This window comes from Eptesicus fuscus, chromosome 2 (genome assembly GCF_027574615.1).
Source record: "Eptesicus fuscus isolate TK198812 chromosome 2, DD_ASM_mEF_20220401, whole genome shotgun sequence".
Lineage (NCBI taxonomy): Eukaryota > Metazoa > Chordata > Mammalia > Chiroptera > Vespertilionidae > Eptesicus > Eptesicus fuscus.
The window spans coordinates 88628826-88654813 of record NC_072474.1 but is presented as its reverse complement, the minus strand read 5'-3'; the positions used below and the strand labels follow the sequence as shown (position 1 = coordinate 88654813).

The 25988-nt window shown below is 37.0% G+C and overlaps 1 protein-coding gene across 3 annotated transcripts in view; it reads right to left on the bottom strand.

The window, feature by feature from the left end:
• Positions 1-7433: 7433 nt before the first annotated feature.
• Positions 7434-25988, bottom strand: part of GABRA4 (gamma-aminobutyric acid type A receptor subunit alpha4) — a 67307-nt gene continuing 48752 nt past the window's right edge. For all 3 annotated transcript variants that reach the window (XM_054723790.1, XM_054723795.1, XM_008140275.3), the window contains one exon: positions 7434-7964. In XM_054723790.1, the coding sequence (XP_054579765.1) occupies positions 7434-7964 (531 nt within the window). The remainder of the gene's footprint in view (positions 7965-25988) is intronic.

Genomic DNA, 25988 nt, shown 5'->3' with positions numbered 1-25988 from the left:
AAATCATGTAGCTCTGGTTGTCAATAAAGGATACCAGTAAAAGATACTCTAGTCAACCCCTGGTCCAAATGAAATACAAATGATAGATGGTGATTTAGTTTAAAATGGTGAAATAAAAGCATTTATAATTCACTCATCTCCTATGAAATCCCTCCAACAATAATATAATGAAAACTTGGGGAAAACAAAATGAAAACCATGCCTGAAAGTATAAGTAACTGACAACAAACTATGATAAATAGCTTTCAAATAGGGAGCCATTTGCACTAATAGGAAAAAGGAACTTGGCTGGCACATAACTTGGATAAGATACAGATTTCAATAAGTGTCATTGTCTTAGACATCCTCCAAAGACTGAAGCCATGAGATGAAGCATGAACAGTCAAGAGAAGAACAGAATCTGTCTTCATAGAATTGCAGTTATATATTCCCAAATGGTAGAATATGGGATAAAGAAAAAAATTGCTAATACACTATTTTTGGTAGTTGTGAAGCAGCCTGCTGCACCATGAGCATTACAGTGAGAAAATGGAAGAAAAGGCAATAATCATTAGACCACTAACAACACTGAGAAAGTAAAACTGAGAGCGTGCTACCCTGTGAGCAACATAGATCACCTGAATGTCAAAAATAGATAAAACAGATCTGAGGAGGTGGGCTTAAATCCTGAAATTTAAGTTGGTGTTGTGGGCCGATCTGATTCATTTTCCCACACCATAGTTCATTCAGTAAATAGCTGGCTTCATTCAGTGATTAATAGAAAGAAACCAGACCAGAATATAGGCAAAGGAGGCAAAAACACAATGAAAAAACAAGATAAAGTTTATACCAAAGAAAATTTTTCATCAGAGGAATATGTATATAAATAGTTCTCTATAGTCTCAAATAAATTATAGACATAACCTCATTACTAGTGAGAAACAAAAAATATATAATTTTCAATAAAGATGTTATAAAAACAGCAGAAATAAATGGAAAAATGAAATAGCACAGACCAAGAAAGCAATGGAGAAAAGTAAAGCCATAATGAAGTTGAAAAATCACATTAGAGGTTACAACAAAGCATAAACACAACTGAAAACTCACTTGGGTTATGGGTGACAAAAGTGAACTACAAATTTAAAAATACAAATATGATTATTACAAATAGCTATAGAGACAAAAGGGATTTAACATAATTAGCATTCTGAAAGAAAAAATTATTTAGACACATAATAGGATAAAACTTGCTTAAAATAAAGATTGAAATCTGGCATAAAAGGTGTCCCTAAAATGACTTGCTTTGATTAAACACTATATTTCAACAATCTCTTCAGTTTACTCCAGTATTTTTTAAATATATTTTTAATGATTTCAGAGAAGAAGGAAGAGGAAGAGAGATAGAAACATCAATGATGAGAGGGAAACATTGATTGGTTGCATCCTGCACGTCCCCTACTGGGGACCGAGCTCGAAACCCGGGCATGTGCCCTTGACCAGAATAAAACCCTGGACCCTTCAGTCCACAGGCTGATGCTCTATACACTGAGCCAAACCAGCTAGGGCTACTCCAGTATTTTTATCTTAAATTTAAGTAAAGGTAAATTTAAGTTTTTAATTATTTAGCAACAACTTTCATATATGGGATATTGGGCTCCTAAATTTATAAAATTCTGCCTTTTACTCAATGTACCATTTTAATCTTCTATACAAACACGTCTATACAAAAAAAATATATCTGGAGTGATAGTCATGAAATAGTAACAAATTTTTGGTGGTGGGATTTGAGATTGTTTTTAAATTTCTGCAATACATATCTTTTTTTAACAATCATGTATCATTTTTACAAATAACAATGAAGTCATTGATATTTTAAATTAAAAAATGGATGGCAAATAATAATTGAGAGAGAAAAGAAGAATGAGACATCTCAACTCTTGTAATGCCTCTAGACTCATGGCCCACCATTCCATAGCTCATACAGCAAGCAGGTGATTTTTCTAACACGGAAGCATATCATGTTCATTGTCATCTTATCCAGCAAGAATTTCAATAGATAGCCACTAAATTGAAATCAGATCCAAACGTTTTTAGTGATTTACACAAAACTATCTCTAATCCAGCCCTAGGAGGTCCTTCCAACATCAACAACTATCACTTCCCTGCATTCACTTCCCCACCCCCAGCCCCACCATTACCCTGAACTATTTATAGTTAGAGTTCCCCTCTAAGTTCCAAATCTATACATCTCTTTTCACGCCTTAGGTGGTCCTAAAATGGTGCATTTGTTTGTCTATTTGTGGGAGTACACAGAGGGGCTAGGATTCCAAATTATTCTATAAATACCAGTAATATCTCTGTGAAGCCTTCCCTGCCATCCCTATCAATTAAGTGATAAAACTGCATGCATCTTTTTTCTTCCCTATATATCAGTGCCATGCCAAGTAATATTAGAGCCTGTTGCAAAAGAAAATATCATTAATACTGATCCCATTTCTATATAAAATTTGGGTATTTGATTCACCCATGAATTTTGATTTTTTAAATATTTTTAAAAATATGTTTTTACTGATTTTTTTTTTAGGGAGAGAGAGAAACATCAATGTGCAAGAGAAACATTGATAGGCTGTCTCCTGCACGGCCCCTACTGGGAATCAAGCCCACAACCAGGGCATGTGCCCTGACCAGGAATGAGCTGGTGACATTTTGGTGCATGGGACAATGTTCAACCAACTGAGCCACATCGGCCAGGGCTAAATATCCTTTCAAAATATTGTTTAACTGCTTATTGAGGTTTTTGGTACCCTCATATTGATAGGAGAGGGGCATGTAATAGAATCACAGTTGTTTAATAGCTACTCAGTACGAAGAAGAGGTTTTCTTACAGACCCTTGGGAACCTAGAGGGTGTATTGCAAGTGGAAGAACAGGCCCTGGAGATAAGGCAGCCCCGGAGCCCAGATGAGCCTGTCACTCCAAAGAAAATCCTGATCAAGGACAGGACCTATATGAAGGGAGACAGTGTTCCGAGCTAATCTTTTCCAGGGCTAGTCTTTGCAAGGAAAATGAAAGATGGCAGACCCTGGGAACTAACTTTAGAATTTTTCCTCCAACTACCTATATATAGATAGGGGCTGACTTGAGATGAAATGTCAGAGTGGTCTTTTCAGGCTGTACACCTGCCACTCTCTCAGATTGCTGGCTAACTGATTAAACGCACCGCAAAGATTCAACCTTGTCTCTACTTATTTGACTGGTAGCGGAGGACAGCAGGAGCCTTTTGTCTGGTTTCAAATTTATTTTTGTGCCCAAGTGAGTGCTCACTCATCTTACCCTAGTCTCAGCTCTATTCTATACTACTGTAGCACTTATTACACTCCATGGTTCTTCGTCTACACACATGTCATCACTACCAGACTGGGACCACCTGTAAGGAAAGGAACCAGTTTTGTTTATCCATGGACATCTAAAAATCAGCACAGTACCCAACATTAAATACAGATGGAAATCATTTCATTCAGATGAGTAAAAACCCAGACAAGAGAAATAACCGAAATTCTTCAGTCTTACTAGAATACAATCTTCCACGGGGAAGAAAATACATAATCTAAATGGAGAGATTTATTTCTTTTAAGATAAGGAAATATTAATATTAAGATAAGGCCCAAGTCACGAGCTAAAATTAACTAAGCAATGAACTAAAATCAGTTCCTTCTCCCCCATAAATATATATTTATGGCACAAAGTATTGAGTGTGTCTATTCCAAAAATATGCTTGTATTTAGTCTATCTGAGAACCAGAGAATATTAACATGGAAAGAAATCTCAGATATTTTTTAATTTCACCTTCTTCTTGTAGATAGAAAATGAAGCCTAGAGAGTTTAAATGACATACCTAAAAGCACAATAGAGTAGGCAGAGCCAGAACCTGGAGTCAAGTCATCTGTTTCTCTGCTTGGTACTTTTCCAGTAGAGGTTAGGTGCAAATCTAGAAGAGGGGATACTGGGAAAGAGGGGAGTGAAGGGTAGGGACTTTTTCCTAGGTCAGACAGAATTACCAATTCATTGATAAAATAAACCACACGTTTTATGTATTGCTTGAAACACAGGCACTGCTAAGGAGAGGTGATTGAAAAATAACCTTTTAAAGTTCATTCCAGCCTTATGCTTTTTATCTTTGTCACTAAACTCTCTATGATTCATTTCCTTCTGTAAAAGAGGGCGCTTCTACTCTCTGCCTACTCTAATTTAAGATCGGTGAGGTCCAATTTTAAATACACATTATCATATATTCTGTACTTGAACAAATGCAAGTCATTTTTAACTGCGGATTGATCATGTAAATATATTGTACCTGATCATGCCTGGAGGAAAGTAGAAGTGATTATGTAGCATTTATTGTCTAATTTGGTGTTGAAAGCTAGAATATAACAATTCTGAATTTTATATAAAAAATAGAGACATACAAGGGTACTATTCTCAGCCATAATTATTATTCTTCACAAATTGCCAGGACGTTGGAGTCTCACATGACTAAAGAGATTTTCTAATGGTGAAAAGTGACTGGTTCTTCACAAGTGTTACATTTAATGTAGCTCTGAGTTATTAGAAAAATAGAAACAATTATCACTCCTCCCCAAGAAAAATTAGCCTTGCCCTGGCCAGTGTGCTCAGTGGTTAGAGTGCCAGCCTACACAATGAAGTGTCTCTTATTCAATTCCTGGTCAAGGGCACTTACCTTGGTTTCTGGTTCACTCCCCACCACTCCCCACCACCCCCCACCTCCCACCCACCCACCCTCACACCCACCTCCCCAGCCCCCACCGGGGCACTTTCAGAGGCAACCAGTCCATGTGTCTCTCTTACATAGAAATTTCTATTTCTCTTTCTCCCCCTTCCTCCGTCCCTTCCATTCTCTCTCAAAAAGCAATGGAAAAAATATCTTCAGGGGATTAACAACAACAACAAATTAGCCTTGAATTAATTTGATGGAATTCAGTTAGGGAAAAACAAATTATGCATTATTATTATTAACATTGTTTGCAAATTAAATAATTCCTTTTTGTACTAAAGATTAGACTTTCTGATCAATATATTATTCAAATTAACAATTTAGAGTTCTTGGTTAATTCTGCCCTTTCTCTTTATATGGCCACTTTATTTAAAATGTTCTTCATGTACAAAAGTAAGAAAAATACTATGAGTTCATTGGGATCTCTGGTCTACAAATCTAAAAATCATTTATTTTTATCCCTTGACCTTCTATAAAATTTATAGGAGAAGAATTTATTCTTTAAAAAGGAGGCCAATTAAATACTTCTGAAGAATATACTAATAGATAAGCAAGGAGTAAGTTTCTCACCAAAGAAATAAGGTCATTTCATTAGAAAAATGAACCATCATAGCTTCCTATAATTTCAAGCATTGCCCTCAAGGCTAGAAATCTATTTGCATTCATGAAATAATGTTTGATAAGTTTTGTGTACAAGAACTCTTTATTAAGTATATACATTTATACAAATTTTACTCGGCCTCATATGACTAGCCTCAATTTGTAAATAAGGGGTTTAGATTGGGCGATTTCTAAAGCATATTTCAGCCTTCAAACTGTTGATTATTTTAAATATCTAAAGAGATAACCAATAAGGAATTCTCCAACATGACTCACAATTAATATTTGGCATTTGCACATGTTACAGGTCTCATACAAAGTCACTCCAAGGCGATGCAATAACTGAAAAACTGATACCAATTAATATCATTTCTTTTCTAAAAAAAGAGAGAGAGATCTTGTTTTCAAACTGGCCATTTCTTTCCAAATGTTCCCCCAAACATGCAGAACACATTCATTCACAAAACCTGGGTCAGGGAGACAGAGTAGTATAAAAGAAAAATTTGGAAGCAATACAACAAAAAAATTGGAGCTAGATTTAGCAGCATAAGACAGCTGCCAGAAATTCAATTAACTTGTTAAGCCTACCTAATGAAAAAGAAAAGTCAGTACATGAACATCCTGATAAATTGCATAACAGAGTCAGTGGCATCCTACCCTTTGGCTAGGATGTTTTCTGTACTCCCATTCCTTTGTTATTGCTCTTTTAATTCTAAAAATCTCACCTTAGTTATGAAACTATACAGAGCTTCCTCTCCAAATGAACATGAAATTGCCCTGAAATACAGAACTATGGACACAGAAACCTCCCAGAAGTTTAGCATTTCACCAGCTAATACATTTCACCAAATCTGTGTTGGGAAAAACATCTAAAAAGTCCTTGTGTTGAATCCCTAATTCTGATGATTCTGTGATTCTGATCAAATTCTATTAGGTGATACTGATCAAATTTCAGACAGGTAATCCATAAGGTCTTACAGTGCCCAGATTTCTTCTTTCAGGTGCACAGGGCTTTTCGCGTACAGAAAAATCTGTACCACATTTTCATTATATTTTGATGTCAATTGCTGAAGTACTAATATGTACTTATCTCCAAAGTGGCTATGTGAGCAATATACCTGTTATCTCTGTCAATGTAGGAGACAAATATTTTGAATATGTTTTCGGATTCTAGGTCATGTTTCTCCATTAAAGAATGCACTGGTTTCTGCTAGTTTATGGTTCATTAGCATGCGTTGACTATTCTATTTAAGTAATATTGTAGGTAAAGGTGAAGGAGCTTTCCTAGAGAGACAATGTCTAGCATAATGCCTGGGACACAGTAGGCTCTGAATAAACATACATTGAAGGAATACATAACTGAATGAACTACTATCAAAAGAATTAATACAATGAGTTAAACTTTGGCTCAAAGCACAAATTTCCAAGTCAACTGTTAAGTCCTGTTTGGTCAACATGTGACAGGGAATGTATTTTCCCTGCTCTCTGTATTTCTTTTTGATGCAGCAGAGGTTTCACTCCATTGGTCAGTATTTGTTTTGTTCCATTTTCCTTTTAAAAATGTTTAATTTAACAGAAAAAGTCCTTTTCTTGTAAAAACTAGGTAAGAGGATCTCCAAAGGTCACTGCATATAATATCCGATAAACAATTCTGATTAAGGGCAGTGCCACTGGGAAATTTAGGGTGGTTGGTTGATATTCATAGTGTATATTTAAAAATGTCATGGTCTGTTTTCAAATTTCAGTGCATAAATATGCACCACATATTTCTAAGAGCTCTATTTCTCTCGTCCCAACTTTCCAAGATGGTCTGTATTCTGTCTAATTTGAATGCTGAATTGATTCTATTTAAATCATTTTTCTGAAATGAAAATTGGCTCACTTTCTTTTCACTGAGGAATTAATTAACTCTTCCAATAACTGTCTCGAATTTTTTTAAATGGGAAAATTACATAGGATTTTTATTTTAGTAAAGAACAATTGTTTATCTTCAAGAACATTTAAAAAGACATTCTGCATTCAAGTTCATCATATTTTAGGAAACTTCTATAGCAAAAAAAAAATTACAATAGACTTTCTGACTTCTCCATAGTGTCCTTGGATAAATAAACAACCCAATAGACCATGTTAAATGCCCCAAATGTTACTGGAAAGAGAATGCGGGCATATTTGTCTATTTTACTTGTGCCAGATCCAGGAGGTGGTGGGGCAGAAGGAGGAGGAGTGGCTGACAACTTCCCAGAAGCCCCTATGGTATTAACTGTTGTCTTAATTCGCCCCAGTCTTGATCCAAACACATGGTGGGTAAAAGCAGGTCCTGATGAAGTTTGCTGGGGCACATACCCAGTTCTGCTAGGAGTAGAAGAAGCAGATGGTAGAGCTCTTGCAGCAGATATAGTTTCAGCGGCATTTGCATGGCTGAATGGGTTTGGACTGGAAGCTAAGTAAGTCCGTGATGTGGCCTCAGAAGCTGCTTGAACAATCATGGAAGATCTGCTCGAGTGGTTTCCTACCTCGGTTCTGATGCCAACATCAGATTCAGACTGAACCAAAACATTTGTTCTTTTCCTCATGTTCAGGTTGGCATTTGTGTTCTGAAAAGATATAATCAAAATTACATTAGTATGTCATTTTATATAGATTTATACAAAATATAAATGGATTAAATAATTAGAATTAGTTGTTTCCATAAAATAGACCTTTATTAATATGCTATAATCAGCTTACCAAAAAGAATGTGTACATATGTGAAATTCTGAATCAAAAATTTTTTTTCAAAATGTTATCTATTCCTATAAATAATTAAAATTTAAATCTATAAAAAGAAGATTAGGCTTTTGTGAGTATAAACTAGAGTTATACTTGACTTTAAGGATTGAGGATGATGGCAGTACAACTTATAGAACTTTACTTATTCTTGTGCATGGAATAATAATAATAATAACCACCCACATGTGCATGACATTCTTTAAAAAAAAAATCCAAAAGCTTGCATTTCTAAATCCCTGGAATTTATTTTCATACTAGTAGTTTTCTATAGGCAATCATACACAACATTATAAATCCAGAAATCCTAATGCATTTTAGATTTTTACCACAATCAATAATGCAAAAACAAAGGAAAATAGATTTTAAGTAAAATGTTGTATTAGAGTAAATGACATATAAACGGGATCACCATTCCATAAATATCTAAGTTCAAATTATTTATGTATAAAAATGTTTCAGTCAACATGAAATTCAGTATTTTCCATCAAATTATTCTGTGTTGAACAAAACTATACTTGAATGAAGATGCATGAAAAATATTAAAATTAATGCCCCTTGTATTTTGACAGACATGATAAATAACTGTATAGCCAACTATGTATTGTCCACACTAGTGAAGAAAAGCAATTGCTCAAATTATTCCCCAAATGATGTCTGTCCTTAGCTATAGTTTGATTGTTTTGCAAAGATGTTTGTTTTTTAATTACATTTATTCTAAGTTATATTAAGGGTAAATAGTAATTGCTTTCTATATACTCTTCCCCTACCATTTCATGAAATAAATGATGGGTGAGAAGATTGAGAAATAGAAGAGAGACAGAGGAAGAACAGCTCACAAGTGTATGATTCAGAAGCCAGCCTACAAGAAATTTCACAGATATTACATACAATTAATTGAGAATCCACTTTACAGAAAAATGCTCGGTCTACAAATATAATCTTTTTTCAATACCACCCTCATCAAGCAGGTTCAAAGTGTGCAATCCATATTTTATATATTTGTGAATTATGACTTCAAGTTTTCTGAGAAAGAAAATAAGCCTCACAAGGTGAGAGCCATAACAGGATCTGAGAGGCTTCGAGAGTGTTCTTCCTGTCAGCCTGGAGGATTCTTCTAAGTAGGTTGCAGTTGAACTCTTGACAAATTGTCTCACATATGGCACCTAATTTCAGTGGAGACAATTTAAACCATAATTGACATCAACCTAAAAGATGAATTACCATAATTTACCCAGAACATTTACTCTACAAAGCACACTGTACACATCACTTAGTTAGTCCTCAGATTTTGAGTCCCTTTTTTTTTTTTTTTTACAGAAAAGGATAACCATTAATTGATTGCCTTTAATTCTAAAATGTAATACACATGGTGAAGAATATAAAGAAGTGTAAGGTATATCCACAACATTTAAAAAGCTTACACTATTATTGGTAAGATAACATGAATACCCATGCACATGATACAATAAAATATATAACAAATATACCAAGAAGAGAAGGAAGAGAGTAATAAAAGAACCATTGGACAAGCAAGAGAGAAATATGTAGTTTCAAATACCATATAATTTGATATTTTCCTACTGCCTTTTCCACCAAAAGTTAGGTCATCCATAATCTTTAGAAACCCATCTTTTTCCTAAAAATAAATTTTAAGAATTGGATACTTCCATTTCTGGCCAAAATGGAGCCACAGAGACAGAATTCACTCTCCTGAATGAAGTGACTGGACAAAGCCCCAACCGGGTTGCTCAGTTGGTTGGAGAGTCACTCCCTACACAAAAGGGTTTCGGGTTGGATTCCAGGTCAGGCACAGACCTAGGAGGCAGGTTTGATCTCCAGACAGGGCAAGTATAGGAGGCAACTGGTTGGTGTTTATCTCTTACATCAATGTCTCTCTCTCTCTCTCCCCCTTCTTCTCTCTCTAAAATCAATGAACATATCCTTGGGTAAGGATTTAAAAAAGAAAAAAAATGATTTAAACTTAAAAGGAAATATATGAAGTAAACATTGTTTTTTTAAGAGACTGGGCACTAGACAACATAGAATCATAAGCACTGAAAGAAAAAAAGTAATAACCTTGAGAGAATCCTATGCTTTGGTGCAGAAAGAGAGAATCTGGGCAAAAACTGGCAGACTCCCTGAACTGAGGAGATGGAGTTGAGAATCTAGGGAAATCAAGGTGGTTAGCGTTCACAGGAAAAAGTAACAGTGAAGCATATGCTGAAAAAGAGAGAACTCCAAATGTCTGAAGAGTCCCATTGAGTATTTTGCTAAGCACAGATCAAATTAAGGGGGTGGGGAGAATTAACTACCAAAGACTGCAAAAAGAACCACCTGAAAGGATTAGAAGCAGTACCTGGCATACATTAAACCAGGGAATATGCCTGTTCCCACCAGCCAGACTGGGAAATCTCAACATTCAAATAGCATTTGGCAGAGTACTCAGAAGGGATTTGCCTCAATAATATGAATAAACCAACTCCATACACTGATCTAGTCTTGCATAATTAATCTTAAAAGTAAGACCTACAAAGATGAAACTAATTCTAAGTAACCTAACTGCACCCCACAAGCACATTTATAGGATCTCATCTTCTTTTCCTCTAGATCAATATCCTTCTGGAACTTCCTGAAATCCCAACTGTGAATTATGTTCTAATGGTTGCTTGAATAATTCATCCTCCCTCTTCGTATCCCACGCCTCACCTTCAGGATCTGGAGCCCATTTCCCTACAGGCTTCCTTATGACTTTCTCTGGCCAACAGTGTGGTCAAGTGATAGTGTGCACTTCCAAGTCTTAGTCTTAAGAGCCCTGGCTTGCCTCCACTCTCAGAACACTGCCACCATCACAAGAACAAAGGTGGGCTAGCCTGATGGAGAAATCTTTTAGAGCAGAATCAGTCATCCTAGGGAGGTTATCCTAGAAGCCAATAGCTAGCTGATCACTAGACAGGTGAGTTTGCCCCAGCTAAGAGACAATGGACTGCCCAGCCAATCCTAATCAAGATCAACAGAACTTTCTAATTCACTTATAGTACTGAAAGCAAAAATAAATTATTGTATGCTAATTAAGTGTTGCAGTTGTTTGTTATGCAGCATTGTTGTGGCACTAGATAACTTATGTAGACCAACTAAACCAAGGGTCCTAAAGGAGGTATTCCCAAAACTCTGGTGAGGAGAAGTTTCCCAGACATTCTGGGATAATTAGAAGGCTGTCCTGTCCAGAATTCATCAAAGACCATTAGTAGACCCCGTTGCCTAACTCCACACACTAGTTAAAGGACCAATATATTTTGCCCTTTATAACCCCATTCTTAAAGAATAACAACATTTTAAAACTGCAAGAGTTCTTTAGGGATCAACTTATTCCAGTTCCTTATTTACAGTAGGGAAAAATACAAGCAGAAAGGTCATGACTGAATGGAAGGCATACACGGAGTTACTTAACTAAGTGTTCTGCCATATTGTACAGCCTCTTCGTGCACAAATGCGGAGGAGGCATTAAAAGCTTAATAAACTACTCCTTTTGAGTCATTTGAGTCAGTCAAGTATATGTAAGTCAATTATATTGTTAAAAATTATTTGAAACTTGGAAGTCAGAAATGAGTACAGCATGTTCTTTCAATGTCATTATGGAGCATTAATTAACAATTCCATGCAAGGATTATTAAGTCTCTAGGAGAATTTACTTGAGTTTGATTTTGCTATTTAATATTGGATTTGAGCCAAATACTATGAAGTTACATATTAACTTGTAGGCTCCTGTCCAGTAGAAAAGACCACCAAAAGTTATGATTTTGTTGCCCTGTAGGATGCTAACCACTTCTGTATCTAACATAGCAACCTCATCGTAACGTTTATTTATTATTATTTTTTTAATATACATATTTTATTGATTTTTTACAGAGGAAGAGAAAGAGATAGAGAGTTAGAAACATCGATGAGAGAGAAACATCGATCAGCTGCCTCCTGCACACCCCCTACTGGGGATGTGCCCGCAACCAAGGTACATGCCCTTGACCGGAATCGAACCTAGGACCTTTCAGTCTGCAGGCCGATGCTCTATCCACTGAGCCAAACCGGTTTCGGCAACATTTATTTTTTTAAAGTTACTTGTAGTTATTACTCATAAAGATTTTGAACCCATTTTATCGTTTAAGTGGTTCTCTCATTAATTAATGAGTTGAACAATACTTTGACTTAATGTCCATTCAATATTTGTTTGCCATGTTTTTGAAGACTTGAAAATTATATTCTGACATCTATAATTAGACAAGTTATAATTATCAAATAAGTGTAAAGAAAATGTCTGGAGAGAAAAGTGATCCCAAGTCAAAGAGATGAGCTCAATCTATGGTGACTGAAAAAAATAATCAAAAAATGGAGAGACTTGATGAAAATGGAGGGAGCAGTATGAAGTGTGCTACTTAGGATTATCACCTGAAAACAAATGTCAAACCTCTAAAATTACCAGTGAACTTCTAGAGTATAAAGACCATCTTATTAATCATTGTATGCTAATGGACAGAGCAGGCACCTACTTCATTTTAAAATAAATTTTAATGGAATGGATATAGTACAGAATCAAGATTATTTTTCAAATTAAGAAAATTAAAGAAAAACTGTAAAAATACTTTCTACCTGACCTCCAGATTACTATTTCTTTGTTTATGGGTCAGATTTCTAGAATATTGCAGACAGTCCTAGAGCATGGAAATTATTTTGACTCAATCCCAAGGGTGACTGAGAATACTTAAAAAGTTTCTCAATACTCATCTATTATCAGAACTTATATAAAGGAAAGCAAATTAGACTGATTTGAGGCTTAAATCTTTGCTCTCTGCCAAACAGCCAAATAATACTCAAGTTATTTTGGAATAATGTCTCAAGGTCTACTATGTAAAAAGTGTGTCATTTTCCATGGTGACAAACCACAAAAGGATTGAGAATTCTGACGAGTTACCTGGCACATGACTCACTAGGAATAATATTCACACAGTTTTCAAGTTTTGAAAAAACTAATGTGTCAGTCAGAGTGATGTCATGTTTCATAGAGTGTTCAGAGACTTGAGTGGCTCCATCAGTATTCAGCAGACACAGTGGTTACAAACAAGAAAAGTACCTCGGCTTCATTTGAATTTTAAAAAATGATTTAGTTTGAAATCATCTTGTCATTAGTCACAACAGCCCGAAGCAAGGAAACTGGTGGGACAGAGAAGGGAGGTGGCAGATTCAAACATCACCAACAAATTAAAGCAGCAACAGGCAAACAGGAGCAAATCCAAGCAATTTGTCAATCATGACAGTGATCTGACACAGTTTCTAAAGAAGTATTATGAACTACAAAAATGAAAATTCATCTAAACTTATTACTCTAGCCACAATGAGATGAAGTGACTAATACGAAGTTTGTAGAACACGAGCTCCATTCATATTGCCTGCCTGAGAAGCTAAGGAAGTTTAATAAAATGTAATTTAACTCTCTAAATTAAAAACAAACAAGGCTAATAATGAACAGGTTTATCTTCTAGAATATCAATGAGTCACATGCAAAAAAAAAAAAAAATCCAATAATGTAAAGCTCTGTATTCAAGGCCATTTCGACAGGGCTTGAGGGGCTAGCCACACACCCTATTTCATAAGGAAATAAACAAGTATGGGGGAGCAGCTGAAACAAGACTCCAAGGCAGAGATTTACTGAGGGCTATCAGTAGTGTTTTAAGAATATGGAAATGAAAAACACCCCCTTCAAATAAACATGCTAAATATTTCATACACAGTTACCAGGGGACTCTATCATACATTTGAACAACAAAATGTAGTAATGAAAACGCTGAGTTTCCTATTTATTGTATTTCATTTCCTCCCAAATGTTAGCATTTAATTCAATGTTTGTATTTCCATAAGCTATAAAAATATTACTTTCAATATCAGGAACTGGGATAAGAAATTTATGTCTTCAATTGGGGAGTTACCAGAGAACAAGGTCTTAAAGAGTTCATTCATTTCCTATTTATATATTTAGAAGTTGAAAATGTAAAATACTAGGATTTCTTAAAGATCTGTGATTTCTGTGGTTAGTTTTGTTATAGGGATTCTTAGTGCTTCTTCACTCCCCCGCCCACCCCCATGCTTTGTATATTAAATATGTGACTCCAGTAAAGGAAATCTCTTTGTCAGAGACTTCAGTAGTCAGAGCAGAAGTTCTAAATCTGATCAAGCGATCTTGACCTGGATTTGCTCCAGGAGATACATTCATTATTGCTGCCAGCATAACACTAGAGAGGGTAGAGGGCAAAGGACACACCACTCACTTTCTCCAAATGCAAACACTAAGCTGGATGATTCTTCTCTTGCTCAATAAAGAAAAGCACCATTGTATTCACTCTAAATGTTTGTAAGAATAAACACTGCGCTCTAGCCAGGTGGCTCAGTTGGTTGGAGTGTCATCCCATACACCAAAAAATAAAAAAAATAAAATAAAATAAAATAAATAAAATAAAATAAAATAAAATAAATAAAATAAAATAAAATAAAATAAAGGTTGTGGGTTTGATTCCCAGGCAGGGCACATATCTAGGTTGAGGGTTCAATTCTCAATTGGAGTGTGTAAGGGAGGCGACAGATCAATGTTTCTCTCTCACATTGTTGTCTCTCTCTCTCTCTCTCTCTCTCTCTCTCTCTCTCTCTCTCCCTCTCCCTCTTTCTCTCTCTCTTTCCCCTCATATATAGATATATATAGATAAATATATATCCCTAAAATCAATGGAAATATACCCTCTGGTGAGGATTTAAAAAGAAAAGAATAAACACTGGGAGTTAAACACAGTTATATCAGGTCACTGGTCTCTCTGTGTGACTTTTCCAATTACCAGTGAAGTCCAGATACTGGAACTCAGGGAAACAACACAGACTGGAAGAACTGTTGTCATCCAAAGCACAGGACTATATTCACACCTCATTCTATTAATAAGACACACCTAGAACATTGGCTCATAATTAGAACTTCGGCAACCCAGTTTGGCTAGCACACTTTCTAAATATAAACAGAAAAATTTTAAAATTTGTATCTGTGAATATATTGGTCTGCCATTATAGTGTCACTCTTTTCTTTTTTATCTATTTGTAATCAAAACGACTTTCTTCCACATATAAATTTGAAGCAGGAAATGAGTCCATGAAGGGCATCAAACGGGATGTAGAAAGAAACACATGTCCAAGAAGGTTGTTGTTTGTTTTTTTTTAATATATTACGAGGTTTTAATCACTGCTATAGACTGAATTGTGTCCCTTCAAAATTCATATGTTGAAGTCCTGATACTCCCCCACTCCCGATGTGATTGTATTAAAGGTAAGACCGTGGAGGACGTGATTAGGTTAAATGAGGTCATGAGGATGGAGCCCTGCTGAGAGGGAACTGCTGTGCTCATGAAAGAGGAAAAGACATCAAAGAGCACTTCTCAGAGTCACATAGGGACACAGCAAGAAGACAATCATCTGCAAACCAGGAAAAGAGCCCTCATCAGAACCCAAAACCTGCTGGAACCTTGGTCTAGAACTTCCTAGCCTCTAAACCAATGGGAAAATAAATGTTGGCTGTTTAAGCCATGCAATCTATATTATTTTGCTATGGTCGCCTGAGAAGACTAAGACAATCATCTAACTTCAGTAAGAATAAATTCAGAACACATATAATTTTAAGATTTTTAAATATTGTATATTAACTAACCTTTTCATAGGGAAAAATAAAAGCTAAACAAACTTGCAGCTTTCTCCTTTCACATACTCTCTTCATTCCTAGTCTGCTCTGCCCTCTCTTCCTCATTGAGTGAGTATACTTTTCATATAACCCCAAATCCTAGGTAGAGTCAAAATAAAAGGCAGAGAAACTGAGATGCATTTGGCAAGAATTAAGCATTGATTTGTTTGTAATATTTTTAGTTGTCCTTTATTAATAAAAATGGTAGGGGCTTCTACAGCCTCTGCCTAAATTGTCTCAGCTGCCTGTATATAAAAACCATCCAGGAGACCTTGAGTCACTTTCAATATCTCCACCCAAATCAGAGGAATTCAGTTAACTGGGGCTTTTCTTTTTTTTTTAAGATCTCTTTAAAATTGATTTTTAGAGAGAGAGGCAGTGGGAGAGAGAGAAACACTGATTGGCTGCCTCCTGCACACCCCCTACCTGGGGTAAAGAATCTAGTCCAAAACCAGGGCAAGTACCCTGACTGGGAATCGAACCAGCAACCTTTCGGTTCATGGGATTATGACCAACCAATTGAGCCACACCTGCCAGGGTTAAGTAGGGCTTTTATTTGACCTTCAGTTTGGATTTAGCTCCAGATTCCACTTCAACTACCCACTATTTTTCCCTAAATATTTTTGCCTCTCTTCAGATTATGACTTTTTTTTTAATCCTCACCTGAGAATATATGTTCATTGCTTTTAGAAAAAGAGGAAGGGGGAGAGAGAGAGAGAGAGAGAGAGAGAGAGAGACGTTGATGGGTTGCCTCCCTTAAGCACCCCAACCAGGTATTGAATCCACAACCTTTTGGTACAGGGACGACACTCCTACCAACCGAGCCACCCGACCAGGGCCAGATTATGACTTTGTGACTGTTTGTGTTTATGTGTGAATGTGTGTACATTTATTATGGATTTCAGGGCATGTATTTATTCAAATATTGGAAAGGTATAATTAACATAATTTATAACCTTTTCATACTTTATATTAAAAATATTTTTCAATTCTTAAAATTAGAGTTAATATATGTAATGATATCTGATAAAAATTGTAAAAGGAATCTTGCTAGGTTTTTCAATTCCTAACTTGGGTGGCCAAATAAATTCTTTTTTTTTTTTTAAGCATTCACATCATATGGAAATGAGTTATTTTGGTTTCAAAAATATTCAGAAAATCTCATTTAAACTTAGAAAATGCTTGTACAATGCTTTTTCCTTAATATAGACTTGATATGATTTGTTCATAATGAAATTGTGCTATGACAAATAGCCATCCAGAAAGATGTAGATTCATGCCAACATTATAGGAGGCTGGCATAGCAAGTAATCTGAGTCACAGTTTTATCTGCATCAGCAAAGGCAACAGGGGTACTGTCTAAAAAGCAATAATTTATCAACACCAAATCCTCAGTATATACTTCTGCTGGGGAAGGGGGAGGGGGAATTCCACAGCCCAAGCATTATCAGCCACAGCCTTTTGTGAATTCATAGCTATGCAGCAGAAGGAAGTCTTTGATGAGCCAAGGACCTTACCTGAAGTAGCCTGAGTTTGGAATATTGGACAATGTTTGCCTACTGAATCTAAACATTTACAATAGCTTTAATAGATTTTTTTAGGGGAAAAAAGCTCAAGTCCTATGCTTCTCCTCTTGTTGGAAGTAATAGAAGGTCCACAATTAATCTCATAAGCACTAGAGGACCCATTAAATGCATTGATTCACTCAACTAAATCATTTATTCACAAATATGTATGAAGTGCTCAACTTTTAGAATTATTTTGCTGGGGATTGGGAGTACAGAGATGAAAAATAGTCCTTGAAATTTCTCATAGGAATTATAAAAAATAATAATAATAAATGATATAAAGGAAAAGTAGAGGAATTAAGAAGTACATTACCTAGCCTGAATGCTGGGAAAATTTAATCTCTTTGTGAATGTGACACAAGAGCTGAAACATTAGGAATGAGCAAGAAGGTGATAACCAGGGGAAAGAACTATGGGGAAAGGGAAGAAAAGTTTTGTGGTGGTGGGTACAATTTACAAAGATTTTTCTCAGTGGGATAAAGATAAGGAAAGCCAATAATCTTCCTTGCCAATTAAAATTTGAGATCTCTTAAAGATGTTATCAAATTCGCCTTTTCTCAACTTACTCTTACTGGCTTTTGAAATGGGCGATTAAGGCAATGTTTTCCATTCAGGGACCACTCTAAGATAACTAAGATAACTAAGGTCTGATATTGGCATTTCCTGACAGGCATTTGAATCTATACCAACCTCTCTACAATTTATTGAACACTTACTATAAATCAAGCACTACACTAAATGGTTTCCACAAATAACCTCCCATATTTATTACAACCACCAAGGAGATAGTATTAATATTCTAATTTTTCCAATGGGGACACTGAAGCTTAGAAAAGTTGCCTATTTCTCCTAAGGTAAGATAATTACGGGTTAGTCATAATTTGAATCCCAAACCCACACTTCTAACCACTTCAGGAAACTGCCTACAATAGCAAATATATATGCTATATTTTGAAAGAAAGAAAAGAATGTACCAGAAATATGTCCACAGTAACACAAATTAGATAAGTGACATTTATGAACAATTTGATTTTCAGATTTTGATTTAAGTTTACTTAGTTTCATTATAAGCTAAAAACTGTATTATCTTTATAGCTACATTATCTCACAAAAGCAAAACAACAACAACAAAAACCCTTCCTCTGGTTAATTCTACCTTTCTAATGAGAGTGAAAATTGCTCTAGAGTTTTTATGAATTACTAGAGGCCCGGTGCATGAATTCGTGCATGGGTGGGGTCCCTCGGGGTGGCCTGTGGGGATCAGGCCCCAGCTCATGCCCCCAGGCTCACAGCCCTGCAGTCCCACCTGGCACTCTGCCTTGGCCTGACACCGCCCCCTCACCTGCTCCACCATCCCATCTGTGGGGCAATAGGTCAGGGCTGGGCCCCCCCCGCCCAGCTCCTCAGTGCCTGCTGCCACTGGTCACTGTCTGTGGGGCAATTGGCAGGGTGATAGGGCCCCCGCTTGCAACTGCCTTGGCCTGGCACCGCCTGCTCACCTGCTCCACCATCCCACCATGGTCCCGCTCTTGTTGAGGCCCATCGGGGCTGGCAGTGCCTCCACTGCCAGCGCCAAGTCTCCGACACCTGCTATGTTCCACGCCACCCCCTGGTGGTCAGCACATGTCATAGTGAGCGGTCGAACTCCCAGTGGAATGACCGCCTGAGGAGACAATTTGCATGTTAGGCTTTTATTATATAGGATTCTTGCTCCCGCTCTTCCTAATATTCTTATTTCTTTGGTGATTGGCTGTCACAATGTACTTATAGAAATTACTTTGTATCCTAGGTATTTTATACATTTAGGCCTAAAAAATAGTTATAAATAGGTCTACATTAGATGATTTACTCTACAGAAAATTTTATCTTAACAACAAATACAATCCACTTGAGCAAATATTTTTAGTTGAAAAAAGAAACCTATTCAAGTTGTTTTAGAAATTAATCAACATCACCACCCAAAATCTGCATCTCCTATGTAATAAAAAAAATATTTCCATAATGTTCTTCTGCAAGAGGGAAACTGTGCCCCAACTTTCTTTGATAAACTTTCCCTTAAGTTTGAATATAGCACTTTCAAAGATGTGTAAAAATTAACTTCAAATAGATGGTGAACCTGAAACATTTTCCTCCCGGTGCAGAGGACCCTGCAATTTCAACTTCAACTGTAACCCAGGGAAGGTATCAACATAAGCACTAGCTCTAGTTGCTGATTTGAGAATGATTCTTAAAACATGTACTTATCTACAAATAATTAAAGTTAATGAAGTTCAATAATGCATGTGCCAAATTAGGTATAATGTAAATGTGTGTACACATGTGCATGTAGCAGAACCGGACTCCTGAAGCCACCTATTTTCAATGCTCTGATATTTTCAAAATCAATCCCCTCTCTACTCTTTACAAATGGAAGCGCAGTCAATTGGTATAAAGCCCATGTTGAATTATCCTGCTAACACAATTCATTACAAATCTACTCCATCTACAGTAAAACAGTACAGCAGAACAAACTGATATTCTACCATGACACGGATTGGTAGCTCTTACATTGTCAAATAGATAAGCCCCCCAATAGTTGAAGCCACTTTGGTATCCCTCCAGGAAATAATTGGGCTTGTCCTGAGGAGTAGCACCATGCTATAAGCTGCAGTTTCCAATGGGGCATTAGCAAAGCCATCCAACATTGAACAAGGCTCTCATCCTGAAACAGCTTGCTCATCCAAAGTGGAAATGTTAAAATTCCTCTGAGCCTAGATTATCTTACTTGAGCAAGAAAATAAGGTATTAGACTATTTGGCATGTTGTACCACTTTAAAACAAGAAAGCCAATTTTGCACTTCAGTAAAGGCAGATTGCAAATGTAGCATGAATTGAACCAGTAGCTGAGTTGCAGTTTACAGCAAGTGGCTCATCAGCACATTAATGTATATCACCAAGATAACTGCTTCGGCCAAGCAGACCTGAAACTAGGAGACCCACATATCTGGTTGGAAGCAAGGGAAATGTGCCTTCTATAAAAATCTATAAAACAAGTCTTAAAGCCCACAGCTACCAAACACCTATCTTCATTATCATTCTTGTATAGCAGTATATTAATAGTTAAAAAAAATAAAACAAAACAAAATCAGAACCATAGGTTCTGAAATTGGGTTGATTCAAGATTTAGCCTCTCTGTGCTTCAGATTTGTCTTGGGTAAATGAAGATAATAAGGATAACTACTTCTTAGAATTATTGATGGAGCAGTGTCTGTAAAGTGCTTAACAGACTGCCTAGAATATAGTAAATGATCCACACTAGAATATTATTATATTGTTATCATTTCATATCCAAAGACAGCTAAGTAGGTAAGTCCCCATGAGGTAAAATATTGCTATATAAGTTTCCATAAATTCTGTAATTTTTTCAACAGAACTAAATGTTAAATGAATACTGTAACTACCCATCTCAGGAAATGTTGGAAATATATGGGAATGCTACATTTTGTGCTCTGTTCAAAATTCATTTCCTTTCCTAATCCCTAGGTGAAGTTAATCAACTCCATTCCTTGGAGCAATGCTAAGAACTAGCAACCTAACTTGCTTAGATCTGCCAACTGTAAGAAGAGATAATTAAGGGCTCCAATTTAAAAGGTTTCCTTCTAGGCTGATGGATGCTTAAAGATAGGAATAAAATCAAGAATCCTGTAGATATTGTTCTACTTAATTATATTAGCAATTTAAGGAATGTTTGCACTCTCACAACATATTACGTACTTAAATTTCTCTCAGATTATAAAGAAGCAAATGCAGCCCAGCCAGTGTGGCTTGGTGGTTGAGCATCAACCTATGAACCAGAAGGTCATGCTTCGATTCCTGGTCAGAGCACATGCCCAGCTTGTGGGCTCGATCCCCAGCATGGGACTTGCAGGAGGCAACTGATCAATGATTCTCTCTCATCATTGATCTGTCTCTCTCTCTCTCTCTCTCTCTCTTCTCTCTCTCTTCCTTCCTCTCTGAAATCAATAAAAATATATTTTTAAAAAAGAAGCAAATGCAAACATCATCTCCAACAATTTCTTGAACCTTTGACCCCTTCTAGTTGCTACTTTATCACAGCCAATTTTGGGGAAAATTGTCTACACATACTGTTTCCACTTCTTCATTTGTCATTTATTCTTTAACCCACAGTTATTTTATTACCCCCCCCCCACACCATCTTTCTCTTGAAACTCTTTGTAGATTATTCCAATAGTCTCTTTTTGAAATCTGTGTCTTACTGTCAGTGCAGCATCTAACACTATTGATCACTTCTTCCTTCTTTAAACGTTCCTCATAAATTCCATAATCTAGTACTGTTCATTTTATTTCAGTCTCCAGTGTGGGATTCTCCTCCTCTACTTAATCTTAAATGTTATCTTTCCATAGGGTTAAACTCTTGGACATCTTGGTTTTCTGAATCTTCAGGTGAGTAAACCTATCCAGTGGCTTTAATTACCATCTTTACAACAATAGCATAAATTCAATGTCTACTTCCCAAATTTTTTCCAACCTGTAGACCCATATGTCCAGCAGGACACCATTCAGATGTACTAGAGGGATACCAAACTTTTTATTTATTCATTTATGCACACATTTATTCATTCAATTATTTCACAAATATTTATTAAGTGCCTATTTATGTTAGGCACTGATCTTGGCTCTGTTGATACAAAGTGGGGAAAAGTCCCAAATTTCTACCCTATGACACATTCTTGCCACTGTCCAAAGTCTAATTTTTGTACAAATACCAGTATACTCATATTCAATGAACCCAATATATTTAGTCAAATAAATAGATTCCCTACTGTTGTATTTCAGATTGTACATACCAGCACACTATCCAGCCATCTTTCCAAGCCACAAAACGTTAGCAATTCTTACTTCCTTCTGTCTTACTCTTTTCCACTAACCTCAGTGCTTTCCCAACCTATCTATTCTTCTATCTCTCGCCCCATCCCACCCGGTGGGAGAGTTTTGAGGCATGTTCCACACATGCTCTGGGAGTCTCTCGCATGATAAGCATGCTCTAGTAATTCTAGTCATTGATCATACTTTATTGGATTTTCTTCTTTTCTATCCCACTTCCCTCACAGAGTTTCTTGAGATCACCTCGAAATTAAATTGCTTGCGCACAAATCCTTGCAACGGTGACAGTTTTGGGGGAAAGCCAATGAAAATGCCTGGATTATAGCCAAGATGTCTTCACTTACTTCTACATGTGTGAGCTGTACTGTCTTGCTTCTGGGTCTTTGCACCTTCTCTTCTAATTGCCTTCTTTCCTCCATCTTCTTTGCCTCCCCTTTATGTTCTCTAAAATAGTATCTAGCGATGACTTTCTCTGAGAAATTTAATCTGACACCCCTACTACCCTCATCAGAATCCCTCCACTCCAAATCCCAAAAGACAGTCTAATCCAGGTGGTTTTATCCTCACACAGTTTATGTTTTTTCCTAGCCCAGTATATAGCACACTGTGTGAGTTCCCCTCAGGAATATATATTTCTTTAGGGCTACTATAGCGTCTTACTATTCTCCTTCCCTCACTGACTAGCACAGAACCAAGCTCTATACAGTGTTCAATAAAGTAAGTCAAATGAACAAATAATCAATCTATACAAAATCATTTTGAAATGAATCAACAGCAAAATCATTCCCTCCTATACGCTCAACACAGCAAAAATGAGTCTCACACAATGTGTCTCAGGAGATAAGTAGTTGGCAAAGCTATATAGCCAAAAGCAGCACTTTTAAATCCACTTGAAAACCAGATGACTGTCATTTACTCTATCCAGATTATACTTCCTGGGCCACTATAGTAGTTAATGGACTGTTTAATGAGTTGATCCTAGAATATTAACTGATAACCAGAATTAAATGTGTTCCCTCTCCTATTTCATACACCGCCTGTTTAAAAAGTATGCCTAAAATTTCAAAAAGGAAAGGAAAAATCACCTAAAAAATTAAACTATGACTGAATGATTACTGCTGAGCATAAGAGAGTCACCTCCTGGATCAACCTCACTTTCCTCTTTCCCCTGCCTGCTACACGGGAAAGGCATGAGCCGCAAAGGCACCAACCTGCCTCCCCAGGAACAAAGCGATGAGGAACATGAGATTCTCCTTCTTCAAATTCCTTGAAACGCATAGCCGGTGGCTGAAAGAGCTTCTTTAGCAAGGACTGGATTTTTCCTCTCAATCATAGTTCTAAAGCTATCAGTTATTGAAAAGCTGATTTTCAAAGCACACACTAGAACAGCTTTTCTGTACAGCTGCAATGCTATTTAAATCTCCCATGAATATATCCACAAACCCAAGAAAATTTTAAGCTGAAATACTGCTCTTAGAAAGGACATAGCAAAATAAGACCTGATAGGGGGAAAACTCGGGAATTGAAACCTGGCCATTAATTTTAATACTGAAATTATAACATCAGGCATGTGGCTTCTATTCTCCCTCCTCACCCCTCCCTCCCCCTCCCTCCCCGCTAGAAGAACACCAGAAATCACTCTTTGGAAGGTCAGCCTAGAAGGCTCTTCCGTGAGACTCTGGCAGACATTCACATTCATAGTCTGCCTTGGAGACATTCTTTAACAGACCTCCGAAATATGGATAAATGCTGCACCTTCTGCTGTGATGAGGTTGGAAGTGGGTGTAGAATAAACATTAAAGACAATGCTTTGGAGACAGAGATCAATGGGAGGCACAGATCAGCCTTGGAAAGACCCAACTTTTTAACCCAAGTTTCTGCTCCACAGTAAATCTCAAGTCCTATCTCCAGTACTATTGTGGGAGAATTCCCAGTAACCCTATTGGTGATCCTGGCAACACTGATGCCACATCTCACAAAACCAGCCATATCATTCTCCTGCTGTGATAAGCAGTTCCACTGCAACTGTTCAGGTGTCTCTGGTGAAAACTTTTAGACGCCAGTCAGTCACACTGCAATCTGAGTTTCCTTCATTTAAGACATTCGATTTCATCAAATTACCTACCAAATGAAATTATACTGAGCATAAGTCACTATTATAAACTAGCATTCCCGTTGCAGGAAAAATCCTGCAATAGGGTTTCCTGCTGCACTCTACCCCGCCCTGCCTGCTCTCCTCCCTTGTCCCCTGCCCCGCCTTCTCCGCCAGCCCGCCTGCTCTTCTTCCTTCTCCCCTGGCCCCACCTCCACTCCTCCCTTCTCCCCGGCCTGCCTTCTCCGCCAGCCCGCCTGCTTTTCCCTTCTCCCCCAGCCCCGCCTCCGCTCCTCTCTTCTCCTCCCCCCCACCCCCCAGCTTGCTTGCTTCTCCACAGCTTTGCTCCCTTCTGCAGCTCTTGGCTTCTTTCTACGCTGTCTTGATATGCAAATTAGCCGCCATCTTTGTTGGGGTAATTTGCATACTCGTCCTGATTGGTTGGTGGGCGTGGCTTGGGTGTAGCGAAGGTGTGGTCAATTTGCATATTTGTCTATTATTAGGTAGGATATTTCAGAGCCATTCACTTGGATGCTGTTGATGAAAACAAGTTGACTATACTTAAGAATGTTCACTGAAATCATTGACCAATGAAGAGCCATGATGAGAATTGTTCTGTGCCCCATCAAGTATTATGTAGCCATGTGGTTCATTTCTACTATTTCTTAGCTCCCAATAGAATGGACGTTCCAGCCCGGGGCTAAATGAACGCTTGCTAAATTATTAATTCATTTCAAGTAAAGAAATGCCATGATATCCCATCGATATGACAGGATTATTGTAAGATGTAAGGCATTGGATCTTACACGGCCTCAAAAACTTGGCACTCGACCAATATGTGTCACCTGAATAAATAAGTGAATTTGCATAATTTTAGATCCTGGTGTTTATGAAAAAGTTACCAAATACCTGTGCATTGACAGTTCCACATAATGGTCTTGAGTCATCTGACCACAAAGAATGAATAAAAAGCTCAGCAGGGCCAAAGAAAATTAGGATCTAATCCATATGCTACAGCATTGCATAACTAATAAATGAAAATGTAATGCCATTTTGAGCTCTTGTTGAGCTGTGGAAGCCTGCTGGTCCCTGGGTTTTAAAATACTTTCCCAGCATACTAAAATTAGAACTCTTTCTCATGTTGTTCTTTCCTTTGTTTCCATAGGAAACAGTGACTTTCAGGCATCCAAGATGTCACAACATAGATTGCCGAATTGAATGCCACGCTGTAGTTGCCAAGGAGATAATGTATGTCATTCCTACAAATAACACGTTGTTCATGCCTTCATTTTCTTTATCTAGCTTTTTAAGGGTTTATTTTTTTTTTTCGCTCCAACTGAATTCAGATAATGTTCACTGTGAACTGATGGAAACATTGCTTTTTTAAAAATGTGTTTACCCCAATTCCCAAAGCACTTGATCGCATCACACATGCCGTCTGTGGAAGGTCTGAGCATATTTTATGCCGATTTTGGAACCAATGATTCAGCAGTTTTTACTGGAGAGAAAAAAAATGCATCCTGATTTCTGTCTGCTTGCGTTCTAA